This window comes from Nomascus leucogenys, chromosome 18 (assembly GCF_006542625.1).
Source record: "Nomascus leucogenys isolate Asia chromosome 18, Asia_NLE_v1, whole genome shotgun sequence".
Lineage (NCBI taxonomy): Eukaryota > Metazoa > Chordata > Mammalia > Primates > Hylobatidae > Nomascus > Nomascus leucogenys.
The window spans coordinates 43,671,997-43,687,112 of NC_044398.1; the positions used below are offsets into that span (position 1 = coordinate 43,671,997).

Consider the following 15,116-nt stretch of genomic DNA (forward strand, 5'->3'; position numbering starts at 1 on the left):
CAGTGAGCCGAGATCGTGCTGATGCACTCCAGCCTGGGCCACAGAGCAAGACTCCATTTCAAAAAAAAAATATATATATATATATAAATTTAGATTCGAAGTAAATCTTGTGTATTATTTGTTCCAGCACATCTTTTGCTTCATAACTTGCTGCATCATGATTATGATTATTATTTTAAAAAGCTGTTACTTCTTTGAAGGAGGAGCCTAAAGGCTGACAGTATCTCTTCTTTAGCTTAATTACTAGTAGTTCTAATTTGGTATTTTATACTCTTAGCACACCACACAAATGAGTGATGAGGAAGAGGATGATGATGGCTGTGACCTTTTCGCTGACTCTGAGAAGGAGGAGGAAGATATTGAGGACATTGAAGAAAATACTAGACCTGTAAGGGAGGCTGTAGTTGCTGTCACTTGGCAGGGTTTTGGAACCAATGACTTGTTTTTTTTCTACTGTGACTTACTTTGTACTTAACTCATTTTGGCATATTTGTCATTTCATTTACACTTTGGAAAATAATGGCAAGCATCTCAAATTGCCTCACAAGTACCACTTTCTTGTCCAGATGTTATGATTTTATGAGTCAGATCATTCAGAATATGTCTGGTTCCAGAGTTTGAAGACCATAGTGCTCCTGTCTCTCCACCCATGCACCTTTTTCTTATTTTCTTATTTAGATTTTTAAGTATTAAAGTGAAGTATTAAAAAAATAAGGAAATAAAGAGCATCTCCCTTTGAAGGAACATTTTATGAGTCCTATTCCTTGGGTGAGCTGTGTAGGGTACATATGTTTAAATTCATTTAATTAAACTCTGTTTTCTCCTCAGTTCAATTTCTTTGCGCTTGTATACATAATGTTGTTAGGTGTCCAAAGTGAAGTATACTAGTTTGTTACAAAAAAGTGATTCTTTTGATTTCTCCTGCTGTAGAAAAGAAGCAGGCCTACATCGTTTGCAGATGAGCTGGCTGCCCGCATCAAGGGGGATACCTTGGGCCGAGTCAACGAGGAGCCCACAAGTGAGCCCCAGCCACATTGTCGGGGAGTGGGGGAGGGGTAGTGCAGGGCCCTCTGCTGGCTTCACCAAAGGTGGATTTCCCTTTTTAGTAGGAATTACTACGGCAGAAGAGGCTTAAATTGTAGCACTTACTCCTTTTTTGGTTAATGGGCTTCTTTAGATAACTGAACACTGTGGACCCACAAGAAAAACGTACATGTACACATGTAGATAACACTTTACATATAATTTCAGGGGATTAATGGAAACTCCAGAGAACCATGGGCAACAGCTTAAGAATTCCTGGCTGAATATTTACTCCTATATTTTGAGCACATAAGAATGTGCCATATAGCATATTCTAGTTATATAACAAAGTATAAAGATAACGTAATAATTCTTTCAACAAATACAATCCTGTTATGCACGTGAGCCTGGTATGAAAGCAGAAGCCTTCTGCCTTACAAAGAGACTCTTGAGTGCCCACTGTGGGCAGGGCCAGGGGGTTCAGTGCTCTGGTGGAGCTGAGATGAAAGGCAGACATCTTGGTCTTAGCTGTGAGTTATGAGGATGACAGACGTGGAAAGAACCAGGATGTGTATACTGAGGGAGGACTTAGTACTATTAAAACTGTGAACTGTTGTTCAAGCCTTATCCTCAGGAGAAGCAAAACCTCGGAAGACACTCAAAGAGAAGAAGGAAAGGAGAACTCCTTCAGACGGTGGGCCTTTTCCCTCAATTCTGTTATTTTAGGAGCCTGTTGACACAGGAATGTTGCTTACATAATTCATGAAGTACTGCTTTACATGCTGCTTTCCTGCTGCCCAATGGGTCTGTCTCCATTTACTTTTCTAAAGCCTCTGGGCTGGGTGCGGTGGCTCACACCTGTAATCCCAGCACTTTGAGAGGCCCAGGCAGGCGGATCACGAGGTCAGGAGTTTAAGACCAGCCTGGCCAACATAGTGAAACCCCATTTCTACTAAAAATACAAAAAATTAGCTTGGCGTGGTGGTGGGTGCCTGTAGTCCCAGCTGCTTGGGAGGCTGAGGCAGGAGAATCACTTGAACCTGGGAGGCAGAGGTTGCAGTGAGACTTGATCGCACCACTGCATTCCAGTCCGGGTGATGGTGCGAGACTCCGTGTCAAAAACAAACAAAAGCCTCGGAAGGCATGTTTTGGGGTGCTGGGAGGAGATGTGGGTGTGGAGTAAAAATTCCTGTAGAGATTTGATTTATTAGATTTTACAGCAATCATTCCTTGTCTTTCTAGAATTCTTAGAAGTATAGAAACTTAGGAATCTCTAGCATTTGTTTTCAATAAAGGATACACCAGGCCTTTTCCTGTAAACAGCCACGTCCATTACATTAGACTTGTCTCTGTGTCAGTTTGTAGATCCCTTTGTTTATTCTGCCCTTCCTTCCCCCAGATTGGTTGGGGAATGGGTCTTGAATGTGGTATCTGACCCGAATGCTTGCTTCAGAGTAAATGTAGATCAAGGGTGCTGGCCTAGAGACTGAATGCTGTCTGCTGCAGACATTGACAGACTTGAGAGTGGGGGCCCCGAGAGCCTTTTTAGGGCATCAGTGGACCATGCCAGGGGTTTAGTGGGAAATTCATCAGACTGCCTCACACTTTGTTAAATAGGGTCAGATAAACTCCATGCCAGTTTGGAGACATTGCAGATGCCAACCCGGGAATTTGAGTTCTAGACCCATCTTTAATACTCCCTGCAAAACATTGCTTTCTGTTTGCTAGATGAAGAGGATAACTTATTCGCACCCCCCAAGCTGACCGACGAGGACTTCTCGCCATTTGGCTCTGGAGGCGGCCTGTTCAGTGGGGGCAAGGGGCTCTTTGATGATGAGGACGAGGAGGTGAGTCCATGGCACCCAGCAACACACCCTGCAGCTAGCTGTGTCAGGGGTCCACAGGGAAGAAATAGGCTTTGTTTGTTTAGTGGGGGAAAAACAGCTTCTCAGTTGGAAGTTGCTTCTATTTTCATATTCTGGGACATTTTGAACTAAGAACCACAGAGTGAGAAATACTGTATCCTTCTATCCTTTGTTAGGTGAGGAGAAGATGTGCACGTGTTAATGTGAATAATTACTAGGTGATTGTTTCTTGCCTTATCTGTAGTCTTCCATGTTTGTTTTTAATTCCTGGACAGGCCTAAATTATTTTAGGGTCTGATTTTGCCATAGTTATCACTTTGCAACTGATTTTCTGGCAGAGTAGTAAATACGTAGCTTTAAATCTTGTAGGTTATTTTTCCTTAGAAATCCTCAAATGCAGCTATGCTTTCTCCTGGTATTTTGAATTCTTTGTCATATACCTTATTATAAGCAGAGTGACCTCTTCACGGAAGCCCCGCAGGATCGGCAAGCTGGAGCCTCTGTTAAGGAGGGTAAGCTGGGGCTGGTCAGCTGCGTCTCGGTGTGCAGAGTTCCGAAACTGTCTTTCTCACTAGGAGATGGAACCCTGAGGTTGTTCCCAAGCCTTGTTTCTGTGTTAAGCAGGAAGCTATTGTTTTTACTGTGGTCCGGTTGAAAGGAATTCATCTTCACTAATTCATGTCTTGGAAAAAACAGAGTACCATCTGTAAACCCATATCACAGTCTTGCCTCTTTGTTAGGAGAGAACTCATAAAACGTCAGACAAGAAAAGCACCCTAGAGCAATGTTGAGGATGGTTTTCACCGAATGAAGTTTAATTTAAAGAAACATTTTTAACATTCTGTATATAAGTTGGAGACCAGTAATTTCCCCAACCGAGTGTGCATTAAAATCATCTGTGCAGTTTTTGTTTTTGTTTTTGTTTTTTTGTTTTGTATTTTTAGTAGAGACGGGGTTTCACCGTGTTGGACAGTTGGCCAGGCTGGTCTTAAACTCTTATCCTCAAGTGATCATACGCCTTGGCCTCGCAAAATGCTGGGAATACAGGCATGAGCCACTGCACCTGGCCCATTGGTGCAGTTTTTTAAAAACACAGAAATATATATTTTTAACCTACAAATGTTACTCAATAGGTTTGTGTTAGTTCTCGGGACTTGGGAATTAGTGATTCTAAGCGCCGAGTCTCGGGCACACGCCTCAGAGCTGGGCCTTGGAGGCCGCTCCTTGTGCATGCTGTGCGGGCTGCTAGCCTGGCTCTCCTCTGCTTTCTGCTGTGCACGTTTTGGCATCAGTGACTTGCTTGGTTTCCCCCTTTGCTCTTATGTCTTTATTTTTTTACTGATGACTCACACGTTTTTGCGGTTCTTCTTGTTCATTCTCATCCAACTGGAATGGGTAGAGGTGGAACTGTTTGGGGGAGCCCTGGTCATGCTGTCCCTGCCTCTGCCAACTGTGCTCACCACCTCCGTTGGTGTCCCCCAGCTGACCCACTGCTGTGGCTTGAAGACAGTCAGCACGCTCTTCCATTGGAGTCACAGCTCAGATTGTGTTAATCCCCAAAAAAAGTCCTGACATTGGTAGAGAAGAAAACACTACAGAATTTTAAAATGGCTTGTTCAGGAAAAAGTGGTTTCAAATGGTCTGGTACTAGCTGTGTTTTACATTGCACGTATTTCAGGAAGAAAATAGCAAGGAAATGGTTACTCCTTGCTTTCTCATTCTAGAGTCTTCATCATCCAAACCTGGAAAGAAAATCCCAGCAGGAGCTGTTTCTGTATTTTTAGGTAACATAACTTAGGTTTGTTTTCTAAAAACTACACAAATACTGTTTTTTCATTTTCAAAACTATCATCTTCTAAAGCCCGGCTGGAGACGAGGAAGTACCTGGGAGCTTCAAAGGGCTTTGAGCAGCTTATAGAAAGAGCTCATTTACTGATATTAGCTCTTATTCTCCTAGAGCTCAGTGGCCTTGGACTTTTTTGTGTTTGAGTGACCTGGTGATTCTCCATTGTGAGATATTCTGTAGCAGTAATGGATGGAGGCTATCGGGCCCTGTTAGCGCATTTTGTGGATTAACCGAAATGAAAAGTTTTTGGTGGGTGATAATTTTTTTCTGTAAATTCAGCAGGCCCACACTGGCTCACAGCTGTGGCTGTCTTGTCCCTCCACCCACAGGAGACATGGATGTGTTTGGTGCTGCCTCCGTTCCATCACTGAAGGAGCCACAGAAGCCTGAGCAGCCCACTCCAAGGAAAAGCCCCTACGTTCCCCCTCCCACTGGCCTCTTTGATGATGATGATGGTGATGATGATGACGACTTTTTCTCGACACCCCGCAGCAAACCTTCCAAAACAGGTACGTGTTCCTGCCTCGGTTTCTGGGACTTCAGCCAGAAAAAGAACGTTACCTAAAAAGAACATAAGCTCACCTAGTTCTGTATCTCTTACAGTACCAGAATCCCTTCTCCAGCATTCCCGTCATTGAGTTGTTGTGTCTGTACTTACCTAGGTGTGGTGCTTGGGAGGTCTGTTTTGTGAACCAATCTTTTCTGCTCTGTAAGCTAATTACTATGATTATTTTCCTTATGGAGAGCTGAAATCCTTTTCCCTATAATTTTTGCTTGCAATTTCCAGTTCTGACCTTTGGTATTATAAAGTTTTAATCATACTTTCTTCCAGCTGACCTTAGTCAATTAATTACATGAGCAGCATGTTGTGTGCTGGCCATTTATTTCCCAGCTTCTCCTTTCTCTGCCAAAAAGCTCAGGTGGCCTTGATCTTTCCTCAGATGATGGAGTTTTCATCCCCTTGGCCACTTTGGCATTCTCCTCTCTTTTCCTCTTAAATGTAAGTCCTGTGTCCTCAAATCATTCCTGTAAATCATTTGTTTTTAAATGTGCAGATGAATCTCCCAGGGGCTTTTGTCAAAATGAAGATTCCGATTCAGTAGGTCCAGGGTGGGGCCTGAGAATTTACATTTCCAGCAAGCTTCATGGTCTGTAGATCACACTTGGAATAGCAAGACTTAGATCCACTGACTGCTCTTCCAGTAAAGAAAGGTAGATCCCTAAGGTGCACATGATTTTCAGCAACTTGAAAAAATAAAAAAGGATGGCATAGGAATGGATGGAACCAGAATGCATTTAGAAGCAGGCTGTCTGGACTTACTGTCCTTTTCCAGTGTTAGGTGTAGAAAGTTAAGGATGGAAGCCGAAGTGCGAGGGAAAACGATAGCCTAGTTAATCTCGAAAGAGTGCAAACAGATGCAGAATGCATGCAGGTCTCAGTGAAGATGACAGTGAATGAAGGTAGTAGTGCTTTTTGTAGCTCCACAGGGCTCTCACTTAGTGGATATCTTTGAGAAGTGATTTAGAATCACTAGTAAATTGATGCTACTTTCTTTGACAACTCCTAGTCTCTTCGGACATTCATGAGTCAGTGACCTCATTTCAGCAACACATGCCCCATTCAGTACAGCAGTGCTTATGGTGGTGAAAGGTTGGAAACCTCCCGAATATTTATCAGTAGAGTAAGCTATGGCCCTTCTATTCAGTGGAATGTTGTGTGACTGTTAAAAAGAAAGGGGTCTATGCTTACTAACTTGGGAATATTTTATAGGTACATTCAGTGGAAAACACAAATGGTAAGACACATTGTTCAAATTATCTTCTCAATAGCTAAAGTTAATTCATTAGTACATCCTTTGGGGGAATTAGAAGCATGTATGCTGAACTGTTCCCAATGTTCATCTTGTTTGAGTAGAACGGTGGAATTATGAGAGGATTTCAGTATTTGCTTTTATCTGCTTTTGTACAGTTTGATTTTTTTTAAAGCAGGAGCCAAGCCTTCATTTCTCAGATTGGTTAGATGATTGACTTGGTGGCCCTCTTAAATGATCTTTCTTCCTCTAGATCTCTCTTCACCTTGTAAGCCAGTCCAAGCTACTCTAAGCACAGGAGATGGCTACTTGGATAAGCATGTCAGCCACGTGGATAAACTATCTGTTCTGTCTTTCAACTGAGCTGCTACTATGCTCTTTGAAAAATTCCAAGGGAAGAGTATAGTTCCACTTACTGTTTCTTTATACCTAATCAAGAAACAACATAACTTTTTATGTTTATTCTTCAGGAGGGAAGAATGTTTTAATCTGTGAATTTTGTGATAGGATGTTTGACGTTAGTGTCATTTTATGCCTTGGTATTTTTTAAAGGCAAAGTCCAATCCACTGCCGATATCTTTGGTGACGACGAAGGAGATCTGTTCAAAGAAAAAGCCGTAGCATTGCCAGAAGCCACTGTGAGTCAGACAGATGAAAATAAAGCAAGAGCAGAAAACAAGGTGAGCAGGAGGGAAGCCTTAACGCAGGAGCATTGACCTGCAGCATTTTAATAATTCGTCCGGAACCCAGAGGAAAGTACTGTTCCCTTTCACGTTCATATTGAAGAACTTCAAACAGAAAGTGGAAAGAACATTGCAGTGAACACCCAGATAACTGCCACCCAGATTGATCAGTTCTTAGGGTTTTGGCAAACACTTAATGGATGTAAACCTTGTTACATATCTATTTTTTTCCTGAACTGTTTTCATGTAAGTTGTTTGAACTGTTTGCTGCATGGAACTGTTTCCATGTAGTCATTGTGACATTCTACCCCTAAATATTTCATTAAGCCTCTCTTGAAAAGACTTCCATATAACCACAATGCCACTATCAACAGCTGTGAGACTAACAGTAGTTCTATAGTAGAATCTAATATCTGGTCTGTATTAGAATTGCTCCAGTTGCCGCAGAATGTCTTTGTAAAATCACCCCAACAAATAGAATACAGATTTAAAATGATCTCACCTATAGTTTATATTGTAATTTCCTCTCTTGTCCCCAAAATGCCATTTATAGCAGCGATCCCCAAAACGTCTTTGGCATTAGGGACGTAAGGAGAGTGCAACCTGCAATCTAGATCCCTCGCACGCACAGTTCACAATAGGGTTTGCCCTGCTATGAGAATCTGATGCTGCCGCTGATCTGACAGGAGGAGCTCAGGCAGTAATGCTTGCTGCTCACCTCACCTCCTGCTGTGCGGCCCGGCTCCTAACAGGCCATGGACTGGTCTGCAGCCCAGGGTTGGAGACCCCTGCTTTATAGTATTTTTTTAGGTTTTGATTTTTTTTTTGTTTTAAGAAACCCAGGATTCGGGCAGTGTGTCTGCATTGCATTTGGTTGTCCTGTCTCTTTGGTCTCCTTAATCTAGAGCAACACCTCACACATCTTTTTTTTTTTTTTAAATGACCAGCCACTTGTCTTGTAGAATGTGTCTCGTGAATTTGCTTGATTATTTTCCTATGAATAGATTCAGGGTGAGCAGTTTTGGCAAGAATACAAGCAGACAGGTTTGTGCGCTTCCAGGTGGATCACCTCCCAACACACATCAGGTCCACTGTCTGCCTCATTCAGACACGTTTATCACTTGGCTGTTAGGGTGCCCACCACACTGCTTCATTGGAAAGGTACCCTGTTCTCTTTTGCCATTGATAAGTTGATCTCTAAAGTGATAGTTGAACACAGTGTGAATATCTGTTCTCTCCCAGCCTTTTACTCAGTGTTTTGAAAATCCACTGATGATCTTTTCTTGACTCAGTTAACCTGTTAGCGGGCATAAACTACTATTTTTTTTAATTCTGTATTTCTTATTAGTTGGCATTCTTCTGAATGAAGTTCTTTCTCTCCCTCTCCTTCCCCAATTTTTAGTATTGCTTTGGGATCATAGATTCATTCTGCAGTGTAGGTGATAATCCATTACAATCATTCTTCTTCTTTTTTTTTTTTTTTTTTTTTTTGTGAGACACGGTCTTGCTCTATTGCCCAGACTGGAGTGTAGTGGTGCAATCACAGCTCAGTGCAGCCTCAACCTCCTGGGTTCAAGCGATTGTCCAGCCTCAGCCTACCAAGTAGCTGGGACTATATGCGTGCGCTACCATGCCCGGCTGATTTTTGTATTTTTTGGGGAGACGGGGTTTGACCATGTTGGCCAGACCATCATTCTTTTTGATGCTCAGATTGACCTGCATTTGGCCAGTGTGTGTGTCCCCAGCAGTCTTTAAGCCCTTCTGACTGCTTGACCTTTCACTGCTGTCCTGCACGGCTGGTCCCTCCTCTTTCTACAGTTTGTCTCATCATGTCATGTCCTGGCTGTGAAACCCTGACTTTCTCCTGCCGACCACCTAAGGCCCAGCATTCAGAACCTGGTGGGCCTGTCAGGCAGCCTGCCTTTCCATGCTGTCTCTCATTGCATATGTCCCATCTGTGCACCCATTGACCCAGGCAGTGTGTCATGCTCCCTGATATACCAGATGTGTCCTCTCTTTGTCTTGCTGTTCTCTTAACAGCCCCCTTGGTTTGTTGCCTATCACAGCAGAGACTCTGTGCGTTTTCTAAATGGTTGATTGAGTAAACCCTCCTTTCTGGGCATCTTATGTGTTAATGCTTAATTTTTCTTTTTCTTTTTTTCTTCCCCCCCCGCCACAAAGGTTACCTTACCTTCCAGCAAAAATCTCAAGCCCTCGTCAGAAACAAAGACTCAAAAAGGCTTATTTTCAGATGAGGAGGACTCTGAGGTATGGAATTCTTTTCTTAGTTGTGGGTGTTGGTCTATGGATATGACATAGAAACTATTTCTGAATCAGGTTTTTCTCAATAGAGTTATAAGACTTTTTGTTAAGTACTCCAGTTCTTTAAAAATTATCTCTAGAGGCCAGGAGCGGTGGTTCATGCCTGTAATCCTAGCACTTTGGTAGGCCAAGGCAGGCGGATACCTGAGGTCAGGAGTTCGAGACCAGGCTGGCCAACATGATGAAACCCTGTCTCTATTAAAAAGACAAAAATTAGCCGGGCATGGTGGTGCGAGCCTGTCATCCCGGTTACTCAGGAGGCTGAGATAGGAGATTCACTTGAATCCGGGAGGCAGAAGTTGCAATGAATCGAGATCACACCATTGCACTCCAGCCTGGGTGACAGAGCGAGACTTTGTCTCAAAATAAATACATGAATAAAAAATAATCTCTTGAGAGCACAGGGTCTTTAGAAAACAATATGTTTACAATACTTTTCACTTTTGGGTTGGACTGTATTTACATTTCCTGGGATGAGAATACTCTCTTTTTAGGATGCTCAGATTGTAAACTGTTAATGGGCTTACGATGTGATGAGGAGCTTGCACCAGAGTGGAGGTCACCATGCTACTTCCTTTATTCACATTCTTACTAACTAGACCGTGGCTTAATGCTGTAGCAGATGGGTTCTGGCATAGCCATCTGTCTTGTCGAGACTGAGACCACTAACAGCCTGTGGGACCCTGGTTCACAGGTTGCTTTGGTCTCTCCAGGAACCTTAGAACCACCTCTCAGAATTTCACTGCTTTTCCTGAGTCTCTCAGGCCTAGGTTGTCTTAGATACAATTTTAAGTTGGCCTTTTAGGAGATCAGAGAACTGTATGAGAAGGTAACGGGAAGTAATAAGCCCCTTTTACAGAAAAAGATGTGGACATGGCAGAAACTTACATGTATTTCAAGAAACTGTGGGCTCTAGGTTAGGCTCTCATGGTCGGGCTTTGCACTCACAGCGAGGATGAACATGGAACCCTTTGGAAGTAGAGTGATTGCCCTTGATGTAAAGAATACCTTTCAGGCTATTATTTCACTGAAGGCGAGTGTACAAAACATGGGAATTAACCAAAGTCCAGTTAAATCACAACCCTGACCCCTGAGAAACAGCATGATGGGGCCTCCACCATCTTATCCTCATGTCATGGATCCCGTGCGTCACCCACACCTGTACCTCGGGGTCTTTGCACCGGCCTCTGCCACTCTGAGGAGTGCTGTTCCCAGAATCCAGCTTGCTTCCTCACTCTTCAACTTCTCTGTGAGGCCTCCCTGATGAAATACGCACAACAGGAAGCCTGCTAGCACACACCACCCTGTGCTCCTGGTCCCCTTTCCTATGTCACTGTTTACCATGGCACGTGTTGCCAGGGACAATGTCTATTTACTTATTCATTGTCTCTACTTCCCACTAAAGTAAGTGCCACGAGGGCAGGACTTTTTATTCCCTGTTTGTATCCCTGACACCCTGTCCTTAATACCAGTGCTTGGCATGTTGTAAGCCATCCAGTAGTTGTTGACTAGACAAGAAAACCAAATGTGAGCAATTGCAGTGACTTACGAGGTGTTCTGGTTATTTGTTGCTATGAAACAAGTAACTCCAAAAGTTAGCGGTTTATAACACCCATAGTTTTGTTGTCTCACAGTTCGAGAGGTTGACTGGGCTTAGCTAGGCCGTTGTCACTGAGGGTCTCTTGTGTCTGAAGGTGGCTGGGCTGAGGATCACCTCATTCGTATGTCTGGTACCTGGGAACTGGGGCCCCTGGGACATCTCTCCCTAGCCCTGTGTGGCTCCCAGCATGTAGTCAGGGAAGCTGGGCCTCTCACATGCTGGCTCAGAGCTGTAGGGGAGAGTCCTCAGAGAGAGCCAGGTGGAGGCCATGTCGCCTTCTGTGTTCCAGCCTTGGAAGTCAACGGTGTTCCTTTTGCTTCATTTGTTGGTCAAGATGGTCACAATGGCCCATCCAGGTTCATGGGGAGGGGCCGTAGGCTCCCCTTCTTGATGGTGGGAGTGTAAATGAACTCTCAGACCCTACCAAAGGCTTTGCCCCATGTGTGTCATAATAGAGTGAATGTTTTTATTGGATATTGTTGGGATTCTGAGGCAAGGAGAAGTAAAACTAAGGCAGTCTAAGAGTTAAAGCTTTGGACCCGAAGAAATGCATCCTGACTCCTTTCTCTATATCTCAAGTGTGAGGCTGAAGCTTGCCCTGTGAAGTCATTTTGGGGGAACATATTTGAGGTAATGGAAGTGTCTTTTTTTTGCAGTACCAAGAAAGGTATTAGTTAAGGGTCCAAAGCTGTGATGTTGACATTTGTTTTTGTTCTTTGCTTTGGTTTACTTCCATTTTCTTAAAGCAGCAGAACCCTTTCTCTTGCCATTGTGTAACATGCAGGAGGGGCACGGGATGCCTGGAATCCCCCATGTGGCCTCTTCTATCTAAATAAACCCATGGGACTCCGGGGAGCACAGGGGAAAACCACTGTGTGGAGGAGATCTCACTTAGTGAACTCATTAGGTCTATATTTAGGAGTAGACATCGACCCCATAATTTAAGAAAAAAAAACAAAAAAAACTGTCCGAAGAGGTCTTAGAAAATATGTTCTCATCCTATTTAATTGTTCGGCTCTTGTGTATTGAAGTTTCTCTTCCCAAGGGAATAGATGTTCCATTTTATGTTTCTACTTCATGTAGCTCAACTTGCAGGTCTTTCTTTGCAGGATAAGCTGATGTTTTATAACATTTTGAAAATTTCTTGATTTTTATATTTTTTACCTTTTTTGAGATGAAATTTCACTCTTCTTGTGCAGGCTGGAGTGTAATGGTGGGATCTTGCCTCACTGCAACCTCCGCCTTCCGGGTTCAAGCAATTCTCCTGCCTCAGCCTCCCGAGTAGCTGAAATTACAGGCACCCACCACCACGCCAGGCTAATTTTGAATTTTTACAAAATTAATACAGGCTGGTCTTGAACTCCTGACCTCAGGTGATCTGCCTGCCCCAGCCTCCCAAAATGCTGGGATTATAGGCATGAGCCGCAGCGCCGGGCTGAAAGTTTCTTTAGAATCTATCAGGTCTTATCGTGGTTTGCAACATCATATACCTATAGTTAAGCTAAGTAGACTAGGAAACATTTAAAAATAAAAGTTTCATTTGTATTTATTTAAAAGAAATAAGTCGGCCGGGTGTGGTGGCTCAAGCCTGTAATCCCAGCACTTGGGGAAGCCGAGGCGGGCGGATCACAAGGTCAGGAGATGGAGAACATCCTGGCTAACACGGTGAAACCCTGTCTCTGCTAAAAATACAAAAAAATTAGCCGGGCGTGGTGGCAGGCGCCTGTAGTCTCAGCTACTCAGGAGGCTGAGGCAGGAGGATGGCATGAATCCAGGAGGCGGAGCTTTCAGTGAGCCGAGATCGCACCACTGCACTGCAGCCTGGGCAACAGAGCGAGACTCTGTCTCAAAAAAGAAAAAGAAGTAAGTCATAATCTTAGGAGAGAAGGGTGTTACTAAATAAAATAGTTGTAGCTCCATTAATTTGGGCATCCAGCCCCTGTTTCTTTATTGACCCTGTCTAGTCTCTGATTCTTTACACAGTAATGGGAAGCCATGCTTATATATTTATTTTTTTAGCATGGGATAGGAAACTGATTCGAAAACTTCTTCCTGCCTTCTGTCATTAAGGTGGGAATACAGAAGCCCCTGGGCTCTGCGAGGCCACCAGATCCTGTAGCTCTCCTCCTCCTTACCGCCACTGCACACACCCTACACAGACCCTGAGGCCTGTCCCTTTAAGGACTCTGTCTGAGCCACCTTCCCTCTAAGGAAAGAAGCCTAGACACATGGCAGCTATCATGTCTGAGTGACCTGTGTCTTATACTGACCTGATATTTTAAAAACTGATATTCCTGTTAACCAGCAACTTTAATTTCAATCCAGCAGGATTTGTTTTCTTCTCAAAGTGCGAGTAAGTTAAAAGGTGCATCTCTGCTGCCTGGCAAGCTCCCCACGTCGGTTTCCCTGTTTGATGATGAAGATGAAGAGGTAAACATTGTTATTGCAACACTAGATAATTTAGATTAGGAGAAAACGGTTGTTGATGTAACTTTCTACCCAGAGGCTCATACACTAGCAAAAGGTGGTAGGGAAGCAGTCAGGCTACCTGAAGTTTATATAACAAAAATATTTCTGTTTTTAATTTCAGTGACTTCTTCCTTATATTTTCCTAGCTGTGCAATGGAGAAGACATTAGATTCTTGATGCAGTTCTTGTGTGTGTGTGTGTGTGTGTGTGTGTGTGTGTGTGTGTGTGTGTGTGTTGGAGACTTTCTCTGTCACCCAGGCTGGAGTGCAGTGGTGCGATCTTCACTCACTACAGCCGGGTTCAGGTGATTCTCCTGCCTCAACCTCCCAAGTAGCTGGGACTACAGGTACGCACCACCACGCCCGGCTAATTTTTGTATTGTTAGTAGAGACAGGGTTTCAGCATATTGGCCAGGCTAGTCTCGAACTCCTGATCTCAGGTGATCCGCCTGCCTCGGCCTCCCTAAGGGCTAGGATTACAGGTGTGAGCCACCTTGCCCGGCCTCTTCACACAGTTCATATGGAGTGAAATCTACAGGTTTTATTTTTAGAAATCTGCCTTTGAGAAATACAATTGACCCTTTAACAGTGTGGAGGTTATTTTGACTTCCACATTGCAGTGAAAAATCCATATATAACTTCTTTCTTCCCAAAAACTTATCAACTAATAGCTTACTGTTAACCAGAAGCCTCATGGATAACATAAACAGGTGATTGACATATAAATAGTATAGTATCTATTTATATATTTTTATATTTCTGACATATCTAGCATTTCCTTATTTTTTAATGATATTTCTAGGCTACATGGTCTGTCTGCAAGATTTTTCAAATTGTTGCAAATGTCCAAAAAAATTTTCAACATATTACTGAGAAAACATTTGTGTAGAAGCAGACCTGTGCAGCTCAAACCTGTGTCATTCAGGGTCAGCTGTACTTTAGTCTAGAGGATGGATCAACGTATACCCAATGACTACAAGAATGTTTTGGATCCAGTGGAGATACAAAGGAGAAGGCAGCCATGTCCTGACCATTGCCTTTCTTTCCCATCCTGGATGGAGAGAGCACAGTGGGGAAGAGAAATAAGAGAGAAGACAACCCAAACCTTAACTCTTATGCAGTACTGGGCAGTGGTGAGCTCACAGGCTTTGCCATCAGACCCCTGGGTTCATATCCCAGCTCCACCACTTGCAAACCAGGGATCTGGGGCAAATAACTTAACCTTCCTTAAGCTCACGTGGCTTAACAGTGAGTAGGGTCATTGTGGCAGCTGTAACTACTAGTGTGAAGCTCTTGCAGAGTGCCGGCACATAGTAAGTGCATAGTGAATGTGAGCTCTGTCATTAGTATCCCCAATGGACACCAGCTCATTATTCTCCTGGCCTGTCCTACATTACCGCACTCTCCTTAAAGGAGACTTCATCCAGGAAGACACTCCCTTCATCCATCTTCACATTCCAGGGCTGTTCACCTGCTGTTAAGAGTTTGTCCATCCTAA

The 15,116-nt window shown here is 43.5% G+C and overlaps 1 protein-coding gene across 14 annotated transcripts in view; it reads left to right on the plus strand.

Moving 5' to 3' along the window:
* WASHC2C (WASH complex subunit 2C) overlaps window positions 1-15,116 on the plus strand; it is a 65,541-nt gene that overhangs the window by 22,340 nt on the left and 28,085 nt on the right. For 6 of the 14 annotated variants that reach the window (XM_030797708.1, XM_030797711.1, XM_030797715.1 and 3 more), the window contains 10 exons: window positions 278-388; window positions 931-1,018; window positions 1,646-1,717; window positions 2,752-2,870; window positions 3,343-3,400; window positions 4,613-4,672; window positions 5,064-5,243; window positions 7,098-7,225; window positions 9,410-9,496; window positions 13,479-13,580. In XM_030797708.1, the coding sequence (XP_030653568.1) occupies window positions 278-388; window positions 931-1,018; window positions 1,646-1,717; window positions 2,752-2,870; window positions 3,343-3,400; window positions 4,613-4,672; window positions 5,064-5,243; window positions 7,098-7,225; window positions 9,410-9,496; window positions 13,479-13,580 (1,005 nt within the window). Of the gene's footprint in view, window positions 1-277; window positions 389-930; window positions 1,019-1,645; window positions 1,718-2,751; window positions 2,871-3,342; window positions 3,401-4,612; window positions 4,673-5,063; window positions 5,244-7,097; window positions 7,226-9,409; window positions 9,497-13,478; window positions 13,581-14,526; window positions 14,752-15,116 lie in introns of those variants that run through there. The other 8 variants (XM_030797712.1, XM_030797714.1, XM_030797717.1 and 5 more) reach the window with 5 other exon arrangements.